The sequence below is a fragment of the Danio aesculapii genome, chromosome 5 (genome assembly GCF_903798145.1).
Source record: "Danio aesculapii chromosome 5, fDanAes4.1, whole genome shotgun sequence".
NCBI lineage: Eukaryota > Metazoa > Chordata > Actinopteri > Cypriniformes > Danionidae > Danio > Danio aesculapii.
Window position 1 is genome coordinate 4,007,658 of NC_079439.1, and position 12,058 is coordinate 4,019,715.

Genomic DNA, 12,058 nt, shown 5'->3' on the forward strand with positions numbered 1-12,058 from the left:
CAGCGGAGCAGAATAGAATAGAGTAGAATAGAATAGAATAGAATAGAGCACAGCAGAGCAGAATAGAAAAGAATAGAATAGAATAGAATAGAATAGAATAGAATAGAATAGAATAGAATAGAACAGAATAGAATAGAACAGAGCAGAATATAATAAAATAGAATAGAATAGAATTGAATAGAATAAAGCACAGCAGAGCAGAATAGAATCGAATAGAATCGAATAGAATAGAATAGAATAGAATAGAATAGAATAGAGCAGAGCAGAGCAGAGCAGAGCAGAATAGAATAGAGCACAGCAGAGCAGAGCAGAGCAGAATAGAACAGCATAGAATGGAATAGAATAGAATAGAATAGAATAGAATAGAATAGAATAGAATAGAGCACAGCACAGCAGAGCAGAGCAGAGCAGAATAGAATAGAGCAGAGCAGAGCAGAGCAGAGCAGAGCAGAATAGAATAGAATAGAGCACAGCAGAGCAGAATAGAATTGAATAGAATAGAATAGAATAGAATAGAATAGAGCACAGCAGAGCAGAATAGAATAGAGTAGAATAGAATAGAATAAAGCACAGAAGAGCAGAATAGAATAGAATAGAATAGAATAGAATAGAATAGAATAGAGCACAGCAGAGCAGAATAGAATAGAGTAGAATAGAATAGAATAAAGCACAGCAGAGCAGAATAGAATAGAATAGAATAGGAGCACAGCAGAGCAGAATAGAATAGAGTAGAATAGAATAGAATAAAGCACAGAAGAGCAGAATAGAATAGAATAGAATAGAATAGAATAGAATAGAATAGAATAGAATAGAATAGAGCACAGCAGAGCAGAATAGAATAGAATAGAGCACAGCAGAGCAGAATAGAATAGAACAAAATAGAATACAATAGAAGAGCACAGCAGAGCAAAATAAAATAGAATAGAGCACAGCAGAGCAGAATAGAATAGAATAGAATAGAATAGAATAGAATAGAATAGAATAGAGCAGAATAGAATAGAGCAGAGCAGAGCAGAATAGAATAGAATAGAATAGAACAGAGCAAAATAGAATAGAATAGACTAGAATAGAATAGAGCAGAATAGAAAAGAGTAGAGCAGAATAGAATAGAATAGAATAGAATAGAATAGAATTGAATAGAGCACAGCAGAGCAGAGCAGAATAGAATAGAATAGAATAGAATAGAATAGAATAGAATAGAATAGAATAGAGCACAGCAGAATAGAATAGAATAGAGCACAGCAGAGCAAAATAGAATTGAATAGAATAGAATAGAGCACAGCAGAGCAGAGCAGAATAGAATAGAATAGAATAGAATAGAATAGAATAGAATAGAATAGAACAGACCAGAATAGAATAGAATAGAATAGAATAGAATAGAATAAAGCACAGCAGAGCAGAGTAGAATAGAATAGAATAGAATAGAATAAAGCACAGCAGAGCAGAATAGAATTGAATAGAATAGAATAGAGCACAGCAGAGCAGAATAGAATAGAATGGAATAAAATAGAATAGAATAGAATAGAATAAAATAGAATAGAATAGAGCACAGCAGAGCAGAATAGAATAGAATAGAGCACAGCAGAGCAGAATAGAATAGAATAGAGCAGAGCAGAGCAGAGCAGAATAGAATAGAATAGAGCAGAGCAGAATAGAATAGAATAGAATAGAATAGAATAGAATAGAGCAGAATAGAAAAGAGTAGAGCAGAATAGAATAGAATAGAATAGAATAGAATAGAATAGAATAGAATAGAATAGAATAGAATAGAGCACAGCAGAGCAGAGCAGAGCAGAATAGAATAGAGGAGAACAGAATAGAATAGAAAAGAAAAGAATAGAATAGAATAGAATAGAACAGAATAGAACAGAACACACTGCTTGTGTGCCGAGCGGGAGGTTTTTCGCGCCCCCGCCGCTGCAATTTTCGCGTGTTTTTTAACTTGGAGGCGTGTCCAAACGCCAGGTAAACACTATATATTTGAACACATTAGGTTTAGCTAGCAGGAGAAGCACGTTAGCACCGAGAGCAACACCGAGTAAGTACATTTAGACCTGTTTTCAGTTGCTGTGTTTGGTTCGAGAACACTTAGACTTGGTTCAGCTGGTTGTGTATTGGTTGTTGGACATTTAAAATTGTTTTCAGCTATCTGTGTTTAGAAGTAGTAAGCTTTAGCCACTGTTTCCTTTGTTTACTGTAAGAGCTTGTGTGCCGAGCGGGAGGTTTTTCGCGCCCCCGCCGCTGCAATTTTCACGTGTTTTTTAACTTCGAGGCGTGTCCAGCTGAACTCAATTAACAAAGCGCTCGGGGGTGTATATAAGCGACTAGTCTCACCGCGGCAGCAGTCGCGGCAGCCTCGTGTGAAGCCCGACGAGGGTAAAGACCATCGACTCTACCTGCGCGACTCCACTGAGCAAAGACACCGACAAAGCACTTGAGTACTTCTTACTTTATTTTTTTTTTCCTTTTCTCTGCACTCATTATTGTTTTCCTTGCACTTTATTATGTGTTTACTAATTCCTGTTGTTACTAATACTCGCAGAGCACGGGAGGTACGCTGCAGACGTAACCCTCACAACCTTCGATCAATTCATGTATCCTCTATTTCACAACTCTCTCTCTCTGTGGGCCTCTGGAATTGTCAATCTGCTGTTAACAAAGCAGATTTTATTACCTCCATAGCCACTCATTCTGACTTTAGTCTCATGGCTCTAACTGAAACCTGGTTGAGACCGGAGGACACTGCTACACATGCAGCACTTTCTACTAATTTCTCTCTTTCCCACACTCCTCGTCAGACAGGGAGAGGGGGTGGGACTGGACTACTGATTTCCAAAGAATGGAAATTCACTCAGAGACCGTCCCTGCCAAAAATCAGCTCTTTTGAATTCCATGCAGTCACCATTATCCACCCCTTTCGCATAAATGTGGTTGTCATCTACCGCCCACCGGGTACATTAGGTCACTTCTTAGATGAACTGGATGTTCTCTCATCTTTTTCTGATTATGACACTCCCTTGTTGGTGCTAGGTGACTTCAACATCCACATTGAAAGACCCCAAGCTGCTGACTTCCAGACTCTGCTTGCATCTTTCGACCTCAAAAGAGCACCTACTTCTGCTACTCACAAATCAGGTAATCAACTAGACCTTATTTACACTCGACATTGCCTCGCTGACCAAACACTAGTAACTCCACTACAAACATCGGATCATTTCCTTCTCTCTCTCAACATCCACATTACTCCTGAGCCGCCACACACTCCTACTCTAGTTGCCTTTCGCAGAAACCTACGCTCTCTCTCACCCAATAGACTATCCACCATTGTTTCTAACTCTCTTCCTCCATCTTGCAAACTCTCTGCACTTGATACGAACAGTGCCACTGATACACTCTGCTCCACGCTAACATCATGTCTAGACAGACTATGCCCTCTGACATCCAGACCAACCCGAGCCAGTCCTCCTGCACCCTGGCTCTCTGATGTTCTCCGTGAGCATCGCTCAAAACTTCGGGCTGCGGAGAGAAGTTGGCGAAAAACTAAAAATCCTGAACAGCTCATAACATACCAAACTCTTCTCTCTTCTTTCTCGACTGAGGTTACTTCTGCAAAGCAGACATACTTCCGTCAGAAAGTCAACAGTGCCACCAATCCTCGCTTTTTAAAACATTTTCCTCCCTCCTCTATCCTCCTCCTTTACCAGCATCCTCCACACTCACTACTGATGACTTTGCTACATTCTTTTGCACCAAAACTGCAAAAATCAGTGCTCAATTTGCTGCACCTACAACAAACACGCAAGATACACCACCAACACCACACACACTCACCTCTTTCTCCCAGCTCTCTGAGTCTGAGGTGTCCAATCTCGTGCTATCAAGCCAGGCAACCACCTGTCCGCTAGATCCCATCCCCTCTCATCTCCTGCAAGCCATTTCTCCTGCAGTCATACCAACACTGACTCACATAATTAACACATCTCTTGACTCTGGTCTATTCCCTACTTCATTTAAGCAGGCTAGGGTAACCCCTCTGCTAAAGAAACCCAACCTGGATCAAACGCTACTTGAAAACTACCGACCGGTATCCCTGCTTCCATTCATGGCCAAGATTTTGGAGAAAGTAGTGTTCAATCAAGTCCTAGACTTTCTTACTCAAAACAACCTCATGGACAACAAGCAATCTGGCTTTAAGAAAGGCCACTCAACTGAGACTGCCCTGCTCTCGGTCGTGGAGGATCTCAGACTGGCTAAAGCAGACTCTAAATCATCTGTCCTCATCTTGCTGGATTTATCAGCTGCTTTTGACACTGTAAACCACCAGATCCTGCTATCTACGCTTGAGTCACTGGGCGTCGCAGGCACTGTTATTCAATGGTTCAGTTCCTACCTCTCGGACAGGTCATTCAGGGTGTCGTGGAGGGGAGAAGTGTCCAACCTACAGCATCTAAACACTGGGGTACCTCAGGGCTCTGTTCTTGGGCCACTTCTCTTCTCTATCTACACGGCATCTTTAGGAACAGTCATCCAGAAACATGGTTTTTCCTACCACTGCTATGCTGATGATACCCAGCTATACCTCTCTTTTCACCCTGATGATCCCTCGGTTCCAGCTCGCATTTCAGCCTGCCTGTCAGACATTTCACTCTGGATGAAAGATCATCATCTTCAGCTTAACCTCATGAAAACGGAAATGCTTGAAGTTTCTGCCAACCCGACTCTTCACCATAACTTTTCAATCCAGATGGATGGAGCAACCATCACTGCATCCAAAATGGTAAAAAGGCTTGGAGTAACGATTGATGACCAACTGAACTTCTCTGACCACATTTCTAGAACTGCTCGATCTTGCAGATTCGCACTCTACAACATCAGAAAGATCCGACCCTTCCTATCTGAACATACAGCTCAACTCATTGTTCAAGCTCTTGTCCTCTCCAAACTGGACTATTGCAACTCTCTGCTAGCCGGGCTACCAGCTAGTTCTATCAAACAACTTCAGCTGCTTCAGAACGCAGCAGCACGAGTGGTCTTTGATGAACCCAAAAGAGCACATGTCACTCCGCTACTCACCCGTTTGCACTGGCTACCAGTTGCTGCCCGCATCAAATTCAAAGCTCTGATGTTTGCTTACAAAGTGACCTCTAGCTGTGCTCCTTCGTATCTGATCTTACTTCTGCAGATATATGTGCCCTCCAGAAACTTGCGTTCTGTGAATGAACGTCGCCTCGTTGTTCCATCCCAAAGAGGGAAGAAATCACTTTCCCGAACTCTCACATTCAATCTGCCCAGTTGGTGGAATGAACTCCCTAACTACATCAGAACAGCAGAGTCAATTGCTGTCTTCAAGAAACGACTAAAAACGCAACTGTTTAGTCTCCACTTTCCTTCCTAATCTTAACTGCCTCTCTGGCTATACCACTAACTGTGCCCTCTCTCTCTCTCTCTCTCTCTCTCTCTCTCTCTCTCTCTCAAAAAAAATAAATAAATAAAAAATAAATAATAATTTTCTACTAATGTTTTGCTTCTTAGACTTTACACACCTGAAACTTGTCTATAGCGCTTGTTCACTGCTGCTCTTATAGTTGTGTAAATTGCTTCCTTGTCCTCATTTGTAAGTCGCTTTGGATAAAAGCGTCTGCTAAATGACTAAATGTAAATGTAAATGTAAATGTAGAACAGAGCAAAATAGAATAGAATAGAATAGAATAGAGCAGAATAGAAAAGAGTAGAGCAGAATGGAATAGAATAGAATAGAATAAAAGAGAACAGAGCAAAATAGAAAAGAATAGAATAGCATAGAATAAAACAGAACAGAATAGAAAAGAGCAGAATAGCATAGAATAGAATAGAATAGAATAGAATAGAATAGAATAGAATAGAATAGAATAGAATAGAACAGAACAGAGCAGAATAGAATAGAATAAAGCACAGCAGAGCAGAATAGAATAGAATAGAATAGAATAGAATAGAATAGAATAAAGCAAAGCAGAGTAGAATAGAATTGAATAGAATAGAGCACAGCAGAGCAGAATAGAATAGAATGGAATAGAATAGAATAAAATAGAATAGAATAGAATAGAGCACAGCAGAGTAGAATAGAATAGAGCAGAATAGAATAGAATAGAGCAGAGGAGAATAGAATAGAATAGAATAGAATAGAATAGAATAGAGCAGAGCAAAATAGAATAGAATAGAATAGAATAGAGCAGAATAGAAAAGAGTAGAGCAGAATAGAATAGAATAGAATAGAATAGAGCACAGCAGATCAGAGCAGAGCAGAATAGAATAGAATAGAACAGAGCAAAATAGAAAAGAATAGAATAGAATAGAATAGAATAGAATAGAATAGAATAGAATAGAATAGAATAAAACAGAACAGAATAGAAAAGAGCAGAGCAGAGCAGAGCAGAATAGAATAGAGAACAGAATAGAATAGAATAGAATAGAATAGAAAAGAATAGAATAGAATAGAATAGAATAGAATAGAATAGAATAGAATAGAATAGAATAGAATAGAGCAAAATAGAATAGAATAGAATAGAATAGAATAGAATAGAATAGAATAGAATAGAATAGAATAGAATAGAGCAGAATAGAAAAGAGTAGAGCAGAATGGAATAGAATAGAACAGAATAGAATAGAATAGAATAGAATAGAATAGAATAGAATAGAATAGAGCACAGCAGAGCAGAGCAGAGCACAATAGAATAGAATAAAATAGAATAGAAGAGAACAGAGAAAAATAGAAAAGAATAGAATAGAATAGAATAGAATAAAACAGAACAGAATAGAAAAGAGCAGAGCAGAACAGAATAGAATAGAGGAGAACATAATAGAATAGAATAGAAAAGAATAGAATAGAATAGAGTAGAATAGAATAGAATAGAAAAGAATAGAATAGAGCAGAGCAGAACAGAATAGAAAAGAAAAGAATTGAATAGAGCAGAACAGAATAGAATAGAAAAGAATAGAATAGAATAGAATAGAGCAGAACAGAGTAGAATAGAAAAGAATAGAATAGAATAGAATAGAAAAGAATAGAATAGAATAGAGCAGAACAGAATAGAATAGAATGGAATAGAATAGAATAGAATAGAATAGAACAGAACAGAGCAGAATAGAATAGAATAGAATAGAATAGAATAGAATAGAATAGAATAGAATAGAATAGAATAGAATAGAGCAGAACAGAGTAGAATAGAAAAGAATATAATAGAATAGAATAGAAAAGAATAGAATAGAATAGAGCAGAACAGACTAGAATAGAATAGAATAGAATAGAATAGAACAGAGCAGAACAGAATAGAATAGAGCAGAATAGAATAGAACAAAGCAGAATTATTTGTTTTATATTTTGTTCTATTTTCTATAGCTATATACTTCATATCTAAAGCTTGAAATATTTAATATTTGTTCTTATTTTCTACAGCTATAACTATTTCAAACACAGAAAACCTACCCCCGTATACATTTCTGAAGAGCACGAATTATGTAGCCAGAGGTACATATGGCTGCTGTTTTTATTCAAAATGAAGGCTACAGGGCAGTATGACGCCGCCGACAGCTTCTGTTTCTTTTCACGCTACCAGCTGACCGCTTACCTCCGTATGGAAGGCTTTTCCACTGTTTCCAGTTTGCCCAGTGGCTTGCAGCATACGTCAGCGGACTTGAGACGCAGAGAGGAGTTGATCGCGATGACGGCGTTCGAGTCTGGCAAAGAACGGTTCCAGAAAGCATGAAAGACAAAAACAGAAGGCAAAAAATAAAATAAACAAGTAAATAACAGGGTGAGAACCTGGTAAGATCTAAAAACGTGGTAAAATTCCACGAGGGCTTTTCTTTTTCTGGATTGCTTTTGAAAACACTATCGGTTGGATTTAGGGAAGGAGGTGAGTGGGGGGGATCGGTCAGTCGGCCGGTCGGTCAGTCAGTCAGTCGACAGCAGCCTCTGGTGGATTCACGAAAACAAAAACTGCAAAATTGTGTCTCCTTGGATGTACTTTACGCTCTCCAGAAATGTATATAGGGATACAGATCCATCATGAGCCTGGGTTGTCTAGTTCTACATCTAAAAATTGTCTGTATTTTTACTTTGCATAACTAACATTCTAATTGACACTTTTAAAGTGTATTTTTCTGAACACACATTTTTTTTAATTCTTGATTTAAGCATAAACTCACTTTTTCCAGTAAACAAAATTTAATATCTTCTGTCATTTTCAACATAGGCTCATTCTGAAAGCGCAACCATACATACATTTCGGGAGATTGCAAACTATGTACCCAGAAGTACGTAAGGTTGCATTTCGTCTTTAAAACGAATGCTACGGGGTGGTATGACGCTCTTTCATTTCACGCAAGCAGCTGACTGCTTACCTCCGTATGGACAGCTTTATTGTCGTTATCAGTTTGCCTACTGGCTCGCTGCGTACGTCCGTGGACTTGAGACACAGAAAGAAGTTGACCTCAACGATGGGGTTTGAGTCTGGCGAAGAATGGTTCCAGAAAGCAGTAGAGGCAAAAGCCAAAAAATAAAATAAACAAGTAAATAACAGGATGAGAATGTGGTAAAATCTGAAAATGTGGTAAAAATCAGAGGGCTTTTCTTTTTCTGGACTGCCTTTGAAAACACTGTTGGTTGGGTTTAGTGAAGTGGGTGGGCGCTGGTCAATCTGTGCTTTTGAAAACACTATTGGTTGGGTTTTAGGGAAGGAAGGTGAGTCAGTCAGTCAGTCAGTCTTTCAGTCAGTCAGCAGCAGCCTCTGGTGGAATTACGTAAGAACAGAAGGTGTGATTGGTATAGAGTAATTTGAGATCTCAAAAAGCGTACACAGCAGCTTCTGGTGGATTCACGAAAACAAAAACTGCAAAAAAAAAAAACGCAGCTGCTGGGACGTATTTGGCGCTCTCTTCAAGTTTTCAGAATGAGCCTGGGTTGGTGGAAATGTATCCCGATTTTTTAAAAACTTTATTTATAGAAGTTTTTAATAAAAACAACACCCATTAGTGTGCATCATGTATATATGTTAACAAAATTATCTCTGTGTTATTACCTGATTGAACATGCACCAAAACACTAGCAGACATTACAGCAATTATACAGCACCATCAAAAAATGGACTAATGGAATAAGAAGCAAAAACAGAATGACAAGTAAAAAGGAAGGAGAGAAAAAAATATTACCAAAAAAATAATTACAGAAACATTATTAACCTAGATATCCAAGTAAGGGGCCCCATCATTTATCATACAACTTCTGTTTGCCAAATCTAGAGAAACGTAACCTTTCCCGCTTGAGGGCAGAAACCATTTCAGCTAACCATTTAAAAAAAAAATTGGAGGTGTCATGGATTTCCACTCCATCAGAATCACTCTCTTGGCCAGCACCATACCAAACATAAGGGAGAGTCGTTGATGTTTAGGCCAAATTAGAGCCTGGTCTGAACATCCAAAATGTATCCCGATTTCAAGAGTTCCCACTTAGATATGCTTGGCGTATAAAGCAGGTTTGGCATGCTGTCCCGGGAGAGAACCCTGAGCTCGGAGATATTTGAGCCCAGGGCTCCCGCCCTGGTCGATAAGCATATCAGGAGATCCGAGATCAGGTAGGTCTCGAGAGCTCCCCCTTTAGAAAAGGGAGAAAAAGGTGGAGATGGGGTGGAAGGGGGGATTCTTCCAAACGAAGATGGAGCAGTAGGGAGAAAATGATCCATTTACAGTAAACTAGGATCACTCTGATTGGATTATTACTGATTACAGATGAGTGGCCAGACATGCTCAATCATATCACGTGCTCCTCTCGAAATTAGTTTATGAAACTTCACTTAAAAAGATGCTTAGAAATTTGTATTGGAAAACAAGGCAAAAACAACACTGAGGATGATTTTCTCATTTTTGAAGAATGACAGAGACAGACAGCGGTGTTATTTTGGCAAATTTCATTTGATGCATCCAAAGGTCTTCATATCCATGAACGTTGCATGCATAATTATGTCTCAAAAGGAGAAAATAATCTTCCCACCCACAATTCTCAAAAGCCTTTATATGGAGTCTGAAAATGCCGTCTAGGTCGGCGTCTCTCCCTGCCGATAATAGAAAACTACACTTGATTAACTTCATGTTCAGGGTCATAAAACACAAGCGCTGCTGCTCTCCGTTTTCAACCTTCAAATTTAAAGATGTAAAGAGTCAAGTGAAACAAAACAGCTAAACACACAAATCTCAGACGGATGAACAGAGAGAGAAAATCAATGAGGAGCAGAAAGAGAACAGCGAATAAGCTACTTTTACTCCCACATCTGTACAGTGTAGTTTAATGGGATATTCAACTATTTTATGATGTATGTGGGTGAGATGTGTGCAGACGAGTAGGGAGAGACACACTGCAAGCAAATATAGTGTCGTTTATTTATGTATTAGCATTACTCAAACAATTAATAAACACATTCATTCATTCATTATCCTACAGCTTAGTCCCTTTATTAATCAGGGGTCACCACAGCGGAATGAACCTCCAACTTATCCAGCATATGTTTAACACAGCGGAGGTCCTTCCAGTACTGGGAAACACCCATACACACTCATTCACACACATACACTACAGACAATATAGCTTATTTAATTTACCCATAGCGCATGTGCTTGGATTGTGGGGGAAACCGGAGCACCCAGAGGAAACCCACACCAACACGGGGAGAAAATCCAAACTCCACACAGAAATGCCAACTGACCCAGCTGGAACTCGAACCAGTGACCTTCTTGCTGTGAGGCGACAGTGCTAACCACTGAGCCACCGTGCCGCCCCAATTGTTAAACACTTTCAGTTTCAATTTTCGCTATTAACTTGTGGCTTATTATCTGACTATTATTAAGATATTGTCTGTTTATTAGTACTTAAAGCACATATTCTGTATGATATACATCCCTAATCCTACCCAACTACTAACAAATAGCAAATTAGTGGTTTATTGATGCAAAAGTCACTGTTAATGGTTTATTAAAAGAGAGAATTGTACTTTAAAATGAAGTGTGATCAAGCAAATGAAATGAAAGAAAATCTACCAAAATAAGCACATAACAAAATTACTCTATTTGCAAATACACATAAAAAGGGTTACAGTTAAAACAATGAAGTATTTGTAAAAGCTGTTAATGTTAGCTAAAACATATTTAAAATGTTAATTAATAATAAAATCGTGAATATCAGTGGGGGAAAAATTAAAAGCAAAAGTAAGAAATGAATGGCTAACTATAGTCTGTAAATAGTCCTAAAATAACACTGAAGTAAAACATCACATATAAAACCAAGCATGTTACAATAATAGTTTTTTCTGTTATTATATATTACATTGCATCTTTAAATGTTCAATTGAGAATTTAATTTTTAAAAAATGCTTAAAACTGTACAATCAAAAAGAAATTAATCTCTAAAAGATATAAGAAAATCCTCTATTTCATGAACTATTTCTATTTAGTTCATGAACTAAAATAAAAACATTTAAAAAATCAACGAGCTATTAAACTTTCTGAAAACACATCTTTTTTTTCAATAACTGAAGATATTGCTGCCAAACATTTCCCATTTCAATTCTCTTTAATCTGTTTAACATTTTAAAAAACTTAGCATCCAAAATAAAATTCTGAATTGACATAAGATATGTGTGTGTATTATTTATATTTATTATGTACATGTAATACACACACTTACATAAAACCAAAAAAAATTTGCATAGATATTTAAATTTATATAATATGCATCATACACATACATTGACCAGCCACTCATTAATGCAAATTATCTCATCAGCCAATCACATGGCAGCAACTCAGTGCATTTAGGCATGTAGACAGGGTCAAGACGATCTGCTGCAGTTCAAACTGAGCATCAGAATGGGGAAGAAAGGGGATTTAAGTGACTTTGAACGTGGCATGGTTATAGGTGCCAGACAGGCTGGTCTGAGTATTTCAGAAACTGCTGATCTACTGGGATTTTCACATTCGGATGGTCGGGTCAGAATTTGGCCTCAACAACATGAAAGCATGAAAACATCCTGCC

General features: G+C 38.1%; 1 protein-coding gene across 2 annotated transcripts in view; it reads right to left on the reverse strand.

Annotated features, from left to right (window-relative positions):
* Positions 1–12,058, reverse strand: part of srrm3 (serine/arginine repetitive matrix 3) — a 167,922-nt gene that overhangs the window by 105,712 nt on the left and 50,152 nt on the right. For both annotated transcript variants that reach the window (XM_056457237.1, XM_056457235.1), the window contains exon 2: positions 7,605–7,713. In XM_056457237.1, the coding sequence (XP_056313212.1) occupies positions 7,605–7,658 (54 nt within the window). In that variant the 5' untranslated portion in view covers positions 7,659–7,713. The remainder of the gene's footprint in view (positions 1–7,604; positions 7,714–12,058) is intronic.